This window comes from Eleginops maclovinus, chromosome 5 (assembly GCF_036324505.1).
Source record: "Eleginops maclovinus isolate JMC-PN-2008 ecotype Puerto Natales chromosome 5, JC_Emac_rtc_rv5, whole genome shotgun sequence".
NCBI classification, from domain to species: domain Eukaryota; kingdom Metazoa; phylum Chordata; class Actinopteri; order Perciformes; family Eleginopidae; genus Eleginops; species Eleginops maclovinus.
In genome coordinates, this window is record NC_086353.1 from 17,507,239 (window position 1) to 17,522,976 (window position 15,738).

Here is a 15,738-nt window from a genome sequence, read left to right on the forward strand (position 1 = left end):
TCCAACCACACTCTCCCTGTGGTTCTGCTCCTCCATTAGTTACTGGATAATAAAGGTCTCACTGGCTCTCACCTCATTAAGGCCTTTTTATTTTTTCAAGCACGACTCTCATTCTGTAATTTCTATGCTTTCCTGCTCAGTCGCTGCCTTCACACACAATCACAGTGAGCTTTTCATGTCTCTTGTCCCTCTGTCACCTTGTCTTTCAATCCCTCCCTCCCAGACAGAGGAGGGGGGAGACAAAGGGAGAGGGAGTGAGCAGCTATACTGCCGTCAAGGTGAAGCACACACACTCAATGAGGGGACAAGATATAAACTGACAGGCTGGGAACAGATTCACATACGACACCAGGAGGAGTTGCAAAGAAAAAAAATACAATATTTTGAAAGCTGTTAACTTTTTGGATTTGCGGCCTCAAGGGGAGATCAAATTTGTGTGAGGTAAGCAACTGTGAGGATTATCCCATTTATCAGCAAGCAAGATAGGCTCATATGATTAACAGGCTGTTTGTAATTCTGCCTGACTGGAAACATATGTCTTACTTACCAAAGCATACAGTATGAAGGATAAGCCTTTGCAAATGGCAAAACCTTTTTCATATATTGTTGTCAGAGGTAGCTTATAGTTGTTAGTCTATGCCTAACATCTTGTTTGGCACCGATATGCATGCCTGAGAAAACCCTCACAACTGCCTGTTTTTTCTTTCTTTCCTTTTTTCTTATATTCTATGTTCTACCTTTCTTTACTGTTAATCAGATGTGTATAAATGTTTGTTTTTATGTCCCGTGTGCTTTCCTAAGTCTCAGTCCTCCTTCCTAGAACTATGGTGGAGCTGTTTGTTGACCGAGTCCTGCTGAAGAACAACCACAAGCAGGATGAGCTTGACACAGAGAGAGAGATCGTCATGCGCCTGCAGAACCGCATCCTGATGCTCTTCTTTGCATCTGCAGCATGTGAGAGATGCCAGCAGTTTACTCCCACACTCAGCAACTTCTTCAAACAGTTGACGGATGAATTCTATGTCGATCGTGCTGCTCAGCTCGTTCTCCTGTACATAAGGTATAACACACAGAGACACTTCAAACTTCCGTTACACTGGCAATGGACCACATTTTCCCCCAACACCTGAACCTAAATCTAATCAGCTGCTCAACAACAGCCCTTCATAGAGGTGTTGACTCATGTAAGACATCATCTGACTTGGATTTGATCAAATTGGACTTAAACTCCAATGACACATTACTACGCTTGGACTTGAGCTTAAGTTATTTAAAAAGTGTGCCCCGAAATAATTGCTTTCACTTAATTTCTTGAATCAATTAACAATAGAGCTATTCTTTCCTTGAAAGTTGACACTTAATTTTGTCAGACGATTTGACAGCAATCATTCAAGATGCAGTAGAAAACCACAAACCAATGTTACCTTACTTTGCCACATTTGGATAAAAATGATACCAAACATATCTGTGTTTGCATACAAAAACTACATAAATGGACAAATAAAAAACTAAAGCAATATGCAAACATTTGGTGAAGACATTGGACTAGTTACATTTGACTTGTGGACTTCAGTGCAAAGACTTACATGTGACATGAAAGACAGTTACTTGGGCACTCCATGCCCTTTACCCAAATTCAATGGGAACATTTCTGTTTACAGGCCTTGTGTATAAATGTGCATCTGCATTTAAGTGTCTGTTTAACATCGTACATTATATATATTCCTATTTTGTCCCTTGAAAACGATAGGAGGATAAGGATCTATTCCTATTTGTGTGAGAACCGAATGTCCTCATAACATAGTTCTAAACATTTGGATATGCTTCCTGACCTGTAATCTATCTCTTCATCCCAACATCTCCAGCAACAAGCTCCTCCTTATTTTCCATTGTTCCTTTTTTTTCAGTTTGGACCAGACAGAGGAAGAGCAAGAAAGCTTCCTGAAAGAGCTGCCAAAGAAGTGCCTGTTCCTGGCCTATGAGGACCCCTACAGGAGGTGTGTGGGTTTGGCCACTTGGTTGTGTGCACAACCTGCTGGTAAATGATTGTAATGTAAATATGCCTTGCTGTATGAATTAGATGTATGCCAATGTGTGTGTGTCCACAGAGAGCTGCAGGCCATGTTTAATGTGGAAGAGCTGCCCACTGTGGTGGTGCTGCGCCCCGACTGCTCCATCCTCATCCCCAACGCAGCGGAGGAGATACTCTGCCTTGGACCAGACTGCTACCGCAACTGGCAGGAGGCAGCGGAGCTCATCGACAGGAACTTCATGATCAACGAGGGCTTTGAAGTGAAGTCCATGCACAGCTGGAGTGACCCCGTGAGGAGACTAAAGTACAAGGTAGAGGGTGAGAAGAAGAAAAGCAAGAGAAAGCACCTTGACAGAGGATGGGGTGGAGGTGGAGAAGAGGAAGTGAATGGTAAAGATGGAGGAAGTTCACCATGGTGACTGAGACAAGAACAAAAATAAAATATTGGGGGTTTTGTTAAGTAGTAATTAAATGTTTGTCACAAGGTTTTTTTTTTACTGATGCTGCCAAAACCCTTTTCACAGCTCAATTTGAGACAGATTATTAGAAACATCTAACCTAGGTTACTGACTGTCTTAGAGCTTATTGGATAAGAAGACAAATCGCTTAGTTGAGAAATAAAAAATACTTGCCAACTATTTTGATAATTGATCAAGTGTTAGTCACTTTTCATGCAGAAAAGGCAGACATGATATTATCAGCCTCTTACACACAAAGGTCAGCTTCTTTTCAGTTGAATATCGTATTAAACTGAATATCTTCGTTTTTTGGGCTGAAAAGCAAGAAATGTAAAGACATTAACAAACTGAAATGGACATTTTATAATGATTTTGGACATTTTATTGATGATTAAGTGATTAACTTAAAGTATTAGCAGATCAGTCCATTATTAAAATAATTGCACCCATGCTGGATTTTCTTATCTATTTCGGCGCCAAGCAACTGCTATGGTCTTACTGCAAACATACCTTCTTATAAGTCGGTGAGGGTAAGCCAATAAAAAGTAATGTGCAACACTTTCTAAAAGGAGCACAGGATTCTGCTCGCCAATGCTGACCTTAACTTAGAATTGGCTGTCTTTAATGTCTTTGAAAGCTGCCAAATACACTGTAAAGCCAAAGTTAGGTCTGAGCCAAGTCTTCCTGTTATAGCTTGTTTTTATAGCACCCAGGAGATTATATTTACCCTCTCCCCATTTTCACAACACATCTCTGTAAAATAATGCATTAATTTCTTTGTCTTCTTTTACATTATAATTTGTTCCAATCAATCAAAACACACCATGTATATCTGAAATCAATGAATTATTCAGCACCATTAAAAATAATTTTGTTAGTAACTGTTGTGCTTTGAGTGTCTATGAAGTTAGCTACCACTTTACGTGCCGCACGAGAAGCAATCAGAGCCATTCAGAGGCAGACGAGCGGAATATGGAGCAATGGGCTTTTCTACATAATCACTGATTTCATTTCTCATTGCTCATCCTCTTCCATGCTAAGGACTGTATTTAGTCTTTGAACACTTCCTCGCACATGTAAACTGCAGGAATTATGTTTTTATGTTTGGGCAAAAGTAGATCCCCTTAGTGACCTGCGCCTTCAATGTATGATGCCATTACTCTTGGAATGCAAATACAAAAAAGCAACGGTTCTTTTTTCCCCATTGTAGGTGTACAGTAGCCTATAATGGCAGGAGGAGATGGGTTAAATGTGTTTCTGCAGAGAAAGATTATGAAACCTGAATGCCATCATGTGTCATGTTGCTGCTTGATTATAGGTTTGACATGCTTCATTAATGACAGTGACATGGTCATTTATTAAATGTAGCACACGTGTTCTGTCAGAGTAGCAAAGCTCTTTCTATAAGAACAAATGTCTGCTCACTGGATGCTCGCAGGCTGCACACAATAGCTCCCCTTGCTGTATGTTGATGTTATAGGAAGAACGTAGATGCTGCACAGACACAGCGTCCTAAATAAACATGAGCATTTCTGTTTAGTCCATATTCCTCTCCTTTTGCCTACACAGCAGCTTATTGTTGCTCACTCAGACAAACGCTGGTAATATAGTCGAAGAAGCATCCTCTCTCTGTCTCCACACACGCACACACAAACACTCGAGCGCACACAAAGGCACACACACACGCGTTGCGCGCTCTCGAGTACAGAACGCGCAACAAGCGGACCAGCGGATGGAGAGAGAGAGAAGAGAGAAGGACGGATGCAAGGCGAGGCCAGTAGCTGAAAACCTGATCTCTCCTATCCAGCTGTTGTATTTTTTAGTTCTTATCACGGCATCATTTTCTAGAACGATTCCTGCCTATTTTTCTTTCTTTTTGTAAAGACGCCCAATATCCAACATCCCCGTCCTGATGTGCTGCTGCGCCTCATCACGATTCTTCAAGGATATGCAAAGCGGCTGTCATCGCGTCGACGTTATTCCCCATTAAATGCAAGGATGTAATATGATCAACGATGACAAACGACAACTGGACTTGATGCACTGTGGAAATCGACCGAGGGAGACTGAGCAGCTCTGTGCGTTAATTTGCGCCTAATTATTGTTTTCGCGTATTTTTCTACTACTCCCCTCATTCAATCGGAGCTGTAAGGCCTGTAAACCGCACCGTCTCTGGGCATGAAACCCGTGGGAATTATGATACCAACGTGACGCACAGTCACACAGCACAGCGGGGAAGACATCGAGCTTCGACAGGACGGAGAAACGGAGGGAGGGAGGGTGTGAGGTCCAGCGGAGCAGAGCCCCACATAGGACACTGATCACAGGCGGAGGACGCCCAGTTGTTGTCGGGCGCTAATGACTGCCGTATAGCCCAGCAGCAGCAGCAGGTATCGCCCATTAACCCTCATTGAATATTTCAGTTTTTTCATGCATCGGGAAGAGAGGAGCGCGAGAAAGGGAGGAGAGTACAGTGGGTGCACGAGGGCGCAGAGAGACGGGATGCGGGAGACGCAGTGAGCGAGGAGGAGGAGGAGGAGGAGGGAAACCGGGGGATTGACGGTAAGATATGGATATAGGCTATGAGGATGCACCCCGCCCCTCTCTCGCTCTCGCTCTATCTCTCTCTGTCTCTCTCACACACACACACACACACACACACACACACACACACACACACACACACACACACACACACACACACACACACACACACACACACACACACACACACACTTATTGTAAATATTCTTCTCTCTTTTTGCACTATTTTATTTATCTTATTTGCACCATGTATGTTGAGTTGTTGGAGGAGCATGGGACATAATATTGTCATTGCCAACATATATGTTGTATATGTTATATGCATATGACCAATAAAACCTTGAAACACACACACACACACACACACACACACACACACACACACACACACACACACACACACACACACACACACACACACTTACTACACCGTTGATCTATTCCCGAGAAGACAGTAGAGGTGCTCCTGTGCTGTTGCTGTTGCTGTCAGGGGCCATTTGAGCACTGAGGGACTGACAAGGATCTGATGCAGGCCCTGGCTGCCATTAAAGCTGGGTCAGTAGTAAAGGCGTGTGAGGCATGATGGGTGCTGTGAAATATTCATGGTCACGTGATTAGCCCTCTCTTGGGCCTCAGAGGAGTGGAGGGAGAAAGTGGCGTAATGACTCAGGGTGTCCCACAGCGAGGGGTCTGCCACAAGTGGGCTGAATTATGTTCATTACACCTGCACACATCACACTCCTTCATTGCTGTGTCTGGTATACTGCTGCATTGGGAAGTGGTGTATATATATATATACACACACACACACACACACACACACACACACACACACACACACACACACACACACACACACACACACACACACACACACACACACACACACAGAGGTTTGGTTTGAATGTTTGCTGCTTTGGTTTGCTGATTCACCACAGATGGGAACATGAGCAGGGAAAGAGACAGAAAGGAAGAGAGTGCAGGCAGAGAGAGTCCATTATCAATATTTCAGAGAGGGGATGAGAGGACTGGGTCAGAGGAGGAGGCCGGGCAGCAGCGACCGTGAGGAAGATAAAACAGAGATGCAGAGGAGAAAGGAGACAAGAAGAAAGCTTAAGGAAGCTTGGATCAGGATGAGAGGAGAGCAAACGTCTCAGTGGCTCCTCTGTCGGGCTGGATTTCTGATTTATAACCTTGAGTATGTGTGTGAAGGTATTGCTTGTGTATGATGATTGATTTGAACTGATTTATACCTAGAAATGTCAGAAGACTCGCATTTTAACAAGGTGACTCACCTAGTTATGTGTGTGTGCTGTGCATGTTGGATGGGCAAGAGAAAAAACAGGTAGGGAGGTTGGTATTCATGTAGGGATCATTTACATTAACCACTAAGGAGAAGAAAAAAAAGCAAATCCATTTGCTTAAACCACTCAGACACGCACACACACACACATAATATGTGTGGATTTGACTTGTAAAACACACTATTTGTGTCTTTTCTGTGCCGACCACCTCTCTCAGGTTCCCATCATGTCTCATTGCATCAGTCACACACACTGTGCTGCGAGCGTGCACGCAGTTCTGTGCAGAGCTGGGGGTGGATATATGAGTTGAATATGAATATCGTGATAGGAGATTAGACATCAGCTAGGATTTAACTTATTATAATGGTGTAAGGCTGTAGCTGTTTATTTTAATTACTGATTAATCCTCAAAAATGTATTGGCTGAGAAACTGACAGTAAATAAATGAAAAGAAGAAATAGTGAACAAATGTTTAGGTGCTGTGAAATTGCATGTTGTGCTTAATATAAAACCACTATATGTGACAGAAAATCATCAATCAAGAGAAAGACAAATCAGTGTTAAACTCAGTGAATTTGGGTATTTTTGCTTTCAATAGTTATAATCAATCATCAAAATAGCGGCAAATTGAACTTCCGCCAATCGACTGATTGCTGTAATTTCCTTCAGGATTTATTGCTGTATTTTCCTGGGATTGATGGTTCAGCAATACAATAATCTGATTCGATTAGACAATTTGTGGGAATAAATTTAACAGTGATTAACCATTATAGGCATATTGTGGTTCCCTCCAAACTTTTGTACAAATGTCCCTATTTTTAAAACATATTAGTAAATTTATATGATTCGATGATATTACAATATATTGTGGGTAGGTACATTTTTCTAAAGAAACACATTTAAAAGACAATTTGAGTTTAGTAACGGTAATCATTGTGCAAACTCTATTACCAATGATTGGCAAACTGTTTAATTTCCCTTTCTTAATTCAATACAGTGCAACGTTCTGCATCCAAATGGTCTCTTCCTAATGCACAGACCCTATATGTAATGAAATAACCTGACAGGAAAATCTGCTCAAACAATGGAGGTTAAAATCTACTACATATATTCAAGGCATTATGGAATAACTCTGACGTGAGGCGGATTTCGTCCATCCTCTCACTGTATAAATGATCCTATAGCCGAAATAAAAGCTGCCTGATGCTATAGCCTCTGCTCTGTCAATTATTTCAGCAAAAGCACATTTATTTTGTAGACTTTACAAGATCGCAATCCCGTTATTTGTTGAGGACTCATATTGTTGTAACAGGTTATGCTGACAAACAAATCATATTTAGTGCAGAAAAGGCAGGACAGAGCATGCAATGTAACACACTCAAGGTCGTCACTGCTCGAAATACTGTTCACGTTTGTTCTTTCTTTAATGTTAACCTCAGTAAAAACATTCTCATGACATACTTACAATGAGATCAGAAAGACTCACATACATTACCCTTTTGTGCTTTCTATGACATTCAGACAGCATTAAACTATTCATTGTTTCTACGACTCAAGATGCATTTAACATTAGCAATCCATTATGAATATTTAAGCTACCCAAGACATTTATTTCCCGGTCACTTAACATATTAGAATTAACATTTTCCAGGAAATACAACATCTTTCTGACCTTTACTGCAGCACTTCCCTGCTGTTTTATTTTGAAAACCATGAGCAATGTGTGGGGGTTAATCACAGTAACACAGTGTGCTATTTTGAATAAGATGAATCACATTTATTCAAATATGTTGTACAGTATTACCATACTTACCATACTTAGTAATTGTGCCTCTTGTGTAAAGGTTGGCAACATGGATAACATGTTCTATTGCAGTGGTAAGTAATTATCCTATTTAGATATTGATATATAATGCTGTATAGTGCCATATCTGTAGAATCTATTGATTTGCAAGTGTGGCCAAAATAACCCTTGGAGGAAATGAACTTAACTTACCAACCTTATTATGTCCATACTGGTGATGAGAAAACCTTATTTTAACGTAACTCCAATTCAAGACATAGAAAAACAGAACTTACATTCCTCGGTCTGTGCATGTAAGGTTCATTATAAGGCTTCAGCAGTCAACACAAAGAGGTCATTTTGTCTGATAAAGACAAACTTTTTTGAAGGAAAAGGCACTTAATTGGTTTAACTTTGACTGTAAGAAAATGGTTCTGGTGGCTGACTCCAGTTAACAAGCCTCTGCATGAGCACCCCAGTGAAAGCATGAGGACTGTGCATGTAAGAGAGGTTTGTTCAGCATCACGGACTGTAGCAAACGGTCACTGCTGCTAGCTACAGGAGCTATAGGAAGCTCATCCACTCTTGTGTAAATCTTAAAACTGAACTGAATGAGTTCTCATCGGTTGATACATCGATCCATGATCAGCTCCTTATTCGGGTCAGCACATGTTTAGTTAATATGTTAGATAATTAAGAAATGTTGTAAAAACCAGTAATATTAAGAAGATAGATGTAATAGTAAAATATTCCACACAAGCTTTTCTACTGATTTTCCATCATACTTCCATAATTCCGCGGTCGTGATCTAAAAAGAGATGTCTTCAGATATCTTGTTTTGTCTGATTAATATACCAAAATTCATTTTACTACCACGTATTACAAAAAAGGATTAAAATGGTTTAGAAACAGAGGTCCTGCAAATGATGGCCAATTTTGCTCATAGAGTATTTTGATTTCCAAACTAGTTTTGGGTTATTTTTGTAAATGTACTTATTGCTGCAGTTTTAGTCAACACCCAAGTCATTATTATAACCCGGAAGATATTTTTTCAGGAAGCAGAAATGGCCGACGCCTCTCATCATCATTCATCCTCAGTAGTGTTATGTTGCGTTTTATTTAAATCCTCACTAAACTAACTCTACATTATAATCATATCTAAATAACATGAACAATTGGTAACTTTATATATGATATTTTTCCATCTTTTCCATGTAACATACAGTAGAGCAGTTCAGATGTGTTTTGTCAGGTCGAGAAACCTCAGATTATTTTTGTACAGACCACTGAAGCTTCATATTTTCACACTGAGAAGGGATGTATTCAATGCCAGTATGAAGAGGAGGCACAATTAAAGTGACAAATAACTCTTTAAACGTGCATATTGGTGTGAGTTTTAAGACGGATTAAAAGAAACACTGTGCCCCTATCCTTTAATAGCACTCTGTAGTGTTGTGCGTTATTTTTTCCCAGTGTGTGTGGTGATAAATTCTGCTTAAGGCTGTATGTATGGTGATGAGGTAAAAACAAAACAGTGATGAATGACCACAGACTTCTAAAATTCTCATATACCCAGAAAGTGCTTATATGGCACTAATGCACTGTGTGCTTTTAAGTCACGGAGCGAGTGCTGAGGGCAAGACTACGATCTTGATAAATATGTGAGGAAACCCATTAATGTTTAATCAACCTCTTCAGAAGAGACTCAATTCTTTAGGTGAAAGAAATATAACGACTTCTCAAACAAAACCGATGTAGATACACACGTATAGGAAGACGTTTTTTGGCCCGATTGGCCTTCCGTATAATGAGAACCATTATCTATCATTGAACATATTGGCAGTATGTTACATTCAGTCAGTTTTTTTGCAAAGGACTATAAGCGAGACCTAAAATACAGTGGATGACTTTGGAAATGACTTTAAAAACATGATTTATCTGCAAGCAATTTACTCTGTTAATGCAGTATAAACCCTAATGCTCTGAGGGATGTCCAACATGCAGTGCGAGTCGTAATGCCCTGAACTTGGCTCTGAGCGTGGCCTGCCTGCAACAAGCAAATGATTGACATAGGGCGACACCTCCATTCCCCAGGGTCACGCATCGAACAGACAAACATCCAGGCTCTAAAGCCCTGTAAGTGGCTCTGACTGCGGCGAGTAGGCCTCATCCCTCTGGGAGCTGTAGAGGTCAACGGTCTGAAACAGGCTGGCTGTCACAGAGGGCGCTGTAGTGTGTTCTAAAATCCTCTCCTAAGCCTTAAATAATATCGAAGGCGACAAGAACATTTCTTGACACCATTATTATTAAAAACATTTAGCCATTAAAGCTTTTGCCATCCCTGTGCTTTCAGAAGTCTAATCTCTCTGCCTCCCCCTCATCTCTGACTCTCTCTCTCTCTCTCTCTCTCTCTCTCTCTCTCTCTCTCTCTCTCTCTCTCTCACACACACACACACACACACACACACACACACACACACACACACACACACACACACACACAAGCGTTCATTCTTCCATTAGGAGCATAACACTACAAGGCTGTTTTGTCGCTTTGTGCTTCATAGTGATCTGCCCTCAGGCAACGATAGCTCTCTGACCAACGGGGGGAGGTTACTCTCTCTCTCTCTCTCTCTCCCCCTCTCTCTTGTGTGTGTTATGGCCTCTGCCTCCTGTAGTGTGAATCTGTGTAAGTGGCGTAATTTCACATCAGTTTGAATGATTTCCAACAGGTTGACTTTAATGACTTTAAGGTTTCTTTTTGCTTACCACAGCAGTGACGCTTACTTCAATATGTATTGCTTGAATATCAAACCACACAGGATTCCCCTGGCAGAATCCTGTTTAACATATCTGCTTCTTAGTGCTGCATTTTCAGAGTACATGCACAGTATGTATTATCTTTTTCTTAACTTGTTATCCTACATTTACATATGTAAAATATCAGATAATAGTGAACAAGTCTACAGTACAAAGTATGGCTGGGAAATAGGAAGAAAATGAAATATGACAATATTTTTGACAAAGTACTTATTCTATATATCAATATTACATCAATGATGTAAGATTGACGGTCAGTGCTTTCTCAAAATATTAACCCAATGAGATTTTTGATAAATAATCTGCACTAACATGATGCATATGGATATAATGGCTAAATTGGAAATGGAAAAAAAACTAAACAAATGGGACAGTCTACTTATCTCAGAAAATGACAGTCATCATAACCAAAGAAAAGACAACACTTGGTCGATATTTTAGTCAATATCTAGTCTCATATCGATCTAATATCCATTCCATAAATAATATCTGATTTACAGTTTTGTTAAACATAAAATAATTCTCACATTCAAGAAGCTGAAACTGAAGCTGAAGGCAAACTCTGATTTAACCCCCATTACTTTGTAGCAGATCTCAAAGTTTGCAAAGATACCATATACATCTGGCAAAACATTTGAATCTCTCTCTGAAATGAGGGATGAATTTGTTAGGTTAAAAAAATATAGTATTGTATTTGAAAGAGAACGTTGTAACAAGCTGACGGGACAGAAGAATCTGATTTCAACAACCCATAAGTGACTTCACAGGGCTTAAAATAAAGAGCTTAATTTGCTAAAATATAGTTTCTATATTTTCTGGTAAAACCTTTGGATACATGCAAATAAATGCAGTTCCCCTGTGTACAGTCGGCGCTCCTGGTTGTGTTACTCCTCACACGCTCTCACTTAGAGACTGCTGCTCCTCCAAGTAGGCCGGCCGGTGGCCTGGGGCTGGATTTTGGTTGCGGGCATGGAGCATGGTGCTGCGAACAGGGGGACTGGGTGTGTGGCTTTGTCAAGGCCCATCAGTGTCCTTGCTCTACTTACTCTGCCTCAACACTTAAGGGTGTGTATGTGAGTGAGAGAGAGAGAGAGAGAGAGAGAGAGCAAGAGAGCGTGGGGGTTGCAAGCAAAAGAACATGCTGCCATAAGGGTTTTGGATGTGATGAGACCTATATTGTGTGTCTGCATATGTGTGTGTGTCAGTGTGTGTATCTGAGAAAAAACGTAAGGTTCTCTTTCTGGCGAGTCTTTAATGTACTATGTTTAGTGTGTGTGTGTGTGTGTGTGTGTGTGTGTGTGTGTGTGTGTGTATCACAGGGGTCCTGAGGCCTTTTATTACAGTCTTGTTGGTTCAGTGGACTTAAATAAGGCAGAGGTCTCTCTTCTCTTTCTTTTCTGTGTGTGTGTGTGTGTGTGTGTGTGTGTGTGTGTGTGTCTGTGTGTGTGTGTGTGCATGTGTGTTTGTGCGTGCGTGCGTGTTTGCATGTGTGTGCCCTGTACAAGCACAAGTGGTTGAATGCATGTTGGACATTTGCTGAGTGACCTAAATCTGTCTGCCATCATTACCTAACATGAAGACGGAGAGAAAAGCAAGTTAGAAACAGACACAGGCAAGCATACATATGTACACACACACACACACACACACACACACACACACACACACACACACACACACACACACACACACACACACACACACACACACACACACACACACACATACACACACACACACACACACACACACACACACACACACACACACTGGAGACTGTGCACTCTGCAGCAGCAGATTGTACAGCTAAGCAGGAAAAAATAAATAATTGTAATGTCGTGCATGATGCGATTCAGCCTCCATCCTCCCTTCTGTCTGGGGCCAAGAGTTCAGTCTATATTAAGGAGTCATATTACTGTTGTTCTCTTGTGTCTCACCCGCCTGCGTCCCGTATGTTCCCTCGTAAAACTCCACAGCGCAGCATCGCCCTCTGATCACCTGCGGCCTCAGTCAGCTGTTTACCTCGTTACCCCTGCTGCGGAAGAGATCGTCTGCACGACATCATTTATTCAGGATTACTGAAAAGTGACCTAAGCTGAGCCCAGCCCTTCTCGCCTGTGTGTGTGTGTGTGTGTGTGTGTGTGTGTGTGTGTGTGTGTGTGTGTGTGTGTGTGTGTGTGTGTGTGTGTGTGTGTGTGTGGGTGAGTGATAGTGAGATGTATGTGTGAGTGACGATAGTAAGATTAAGACTCTTTTATGGGTCAGTGGTTCCTTCTTGTCAATTACGGATTTAAAACACGTACTCACATGTGTGTGCTTTCACTCACAAAGGCACACACACACACACACACACACACACACACACACACACACACACACACACACACACACACACACACACACACACACACACACACACACACACACAGCACATCCATCTCTTGCTCCTTCAGACTGCACCGTGCTATCACCATGGTAACAGCAGATTGAGGGACTTTTCGCTGCACCGAATGCTCAATTCTTATCTCTTTCTCCTCTCAGTCTACCTCCCACACGGCTGTGCTTTGTCATGTGCACTCTTTCACTGTCAGTGTGTGTTAGAGAGCATCCAATACACACACAGAAACACAGTGATCACACAAGGAGAGGTGCACTTCTTCTCTCTCAATCTACCTCTGCTTTCTCCCCAGGCTCTCCTAACGCGGCTGGTGGTGTGACGTCCTAACTCTTCCTGCCCAGCATGGCTGTGTCCCTGTGGTTCCTGGGGGTGTGTGTGTTCACTCTGGCTCACGTCGCCCCCTCTGGCCAAGGTAAGCTTCACGGCACTGAGGGTAGTATCATGTGGTGGTGATGAACCTGACAGAGCAAAGAGCAGAATGAATCACATTTTGAAGAGGAAGAAATGAATGGTGTTTGCATGACTCAAATTTAAGTCGATGTTTGGCAAAGTCGAAAAGTGTAACTCAGCCCACTTCCTGTAGAGAAAGGCAAAGTCATCCGGTGACCTACATAAAAAAAGCTCACCAGAACATTTGAAGTGTGCAGCTTGCCACAGGGAGTTTCTTCAGAAGCCGCCCCGAGCTCCTAGTTAATAAACAATCAGTCATTCAGCACCACGGACAGTTACAGAACACCAGCAGCATACTGATCACAGAGACTTGTTTGCTAGGAATGTGGCTCTAATCCTGAAGCGGCAAACACCTTTCCATGTGTACATGATACTCAGCATCATGTGAACAAGCGGATTAAGATAATGGTAATGTGATTTTATTCAATAAACATGGTTTACACGGATTACTATGGCAGTTAGGCAAGCACACACACACACACACACACACACACACACACACACACACACACACACACACACACACACACACACACACACACACACACACACACACACACACACACACACACACACACACACACACACACACACACACACACTCAGATTTGACAAAGTGAGCCTTCAAAGGAAAAAAAAAAAATTACAATAATATCTTGTTTTGTCTGCTTCTATTTACCAAGCCTCTGACAGGCAGTAGTATATGCTTTATTGTCTCCAAAGATGCCCACGCATCACATCACATGCAGGTGTCACAGAGGAGGTGTAGTGTGATTTATGTCAACAATCATACAGCACCTGGGAATACTGCCAGAGTAAACGTGACAATATTTTGCCTACGCTAAGGCTGGTATCACCATGTTTGCGTTGAACTAAGCAGAGTATGATTTCTAAATTACACTTATATGTCTTATCATTTGTAGATCAGAAGAGTGGGTTGCTCATAGCTGATTAAATCTCTTGAGTATGTATATTTTAATTATAGAAAGCTGCTTTGTGGAGAAATCAAATTCAAACAAATCTAGTCAAAGTCTGGCATATCTGAAAACATTTAAATAATGGCATTATTTGAATTGACATAGATAGGACATTCTTGTCACCCACTAGGCTGTGAAGGCACCCTCTAACACCACGCTAAATTAATGTACGGCAGACAGCAAGCAGCTAGTAATCTGACAATGAACCCACCTACCACTGAAAGCGTCCACGCCCCTAATAATGTGGAACGTTAATTATAATAATTTCCCCTCTGTAGAGTTGGATAGGGTCTGATCGAGGTCTAGTCCTAATGAAATCGTTTTCTTGTGCTTCCCCTCATATGTGTAGTTCTATACTATAAATGCTCAATTTGCCTTTTAGCTGTTCAAACAAGCTGATACTCATCAGATAATTCCCGTTGTCCCATTAAGAAACAACAGCATACAAAACATCACAAAGATTTCTGTCAACTGAATTGCAGACAAAATAAATGCTAAATGCACCTTCCAATAAAAACTCCCTCCTTTCTTCCTACCTCCACCCTTTTGCACTATGCCTCATCTTATCTTACCCCCCCAAACCATTTCCCTCTCCGCCCCTCATGAGCAGCTATGTCCCGGGCCGCCATGCCATTCGGCCTGCTGCGCAGGGAGCTGGCGTGCGAGGGTTACCCCATAGAGCTGCGTTGCCCAGGAAGTGACGTAGTGATGGTGGAGACAGCCAACTATGGACGCACCGATGACAAGATCTGTGACGCCGACCCTTTCCAGATGGAGAACACACAGTGTTACCTCCCGGACGCACTCAAGATTATGGCACAGAGGTGTGTATGTGCAGGATTTAGACTTATTGTGTTTGTGTGAGAGCTTTAATGATCCAGCTGGAGCAAATCGTGCCATTTGCGTATTTGCAAACATTTGGGAAGCAGTTAAACCAATCAATTAAAGCATCTACTGTTTCCTACATGCAGC

At 41.8% G+C, this 15,738-nt stretch overlaps 2 protein-coding genes across 3 annotated transcripts in view; both read left to right on the forward strand.

The window, feature by feature from the left end:
- Positions 1–234: 234 nt before the first annotated feature.
- On the forward strand, positions 235–3,274 carry LOC134864287 (nucleoredoxin-like protein 1). 2 transcript variants are annotated; one of them, XM_063883136.1, is made up of 4 exons: positions 235–441; positions 821–1,060; positions 1,908–1,997; positions 2,109–3,274. In XM_063883136.1, the coding sequence occupies exons 2-4, from the start codon at positions 825–827 to the stop codon at positions 2,449–2,451; spliced, it is 669 nt and encodes a 222-aa protein (XP_063739206.1). In that variant the 5' UTR covers positions 235–441; positions 821–824; the 3' UTR covers positions 2,452–3,274. The 2 variants fall into 2 exon arrangements, with proteins under 2 accessions (XP_063739206.1, XP_063739207.1); XM_063883137.1 differs by having other exon boundaries at positions 258–441; positions 802–1,060.
- Positions 3,275–4,243: 969 nt separating this feature from the next.
- The window catches only part of LOC134865067 (adhesion G protein-coupled receptor L1-like), a 28,514-nt gene continuing 17,019 nt past the window's right edge, over positions 4,244–15,738 (forward strand). Inside the window, exons 1-3 of the mRNA XM_063884462.1 lie at positions 4,244–5,052; positions 13,632–13,751; positions 15,377–15,590. Coding sequence (XP_063740532.1) covers positions 13,682–13,751; positions 15,377–15,590 — 284 coding nt within the window. The 5' untranslated portion in view covers positions 4,244–5,052; positions 13,632–13,681. The remainder of the gene's footprint in view (positions 5,053–13,631; positions 13,752–15,376; positions 15,591–15,738) is intronic.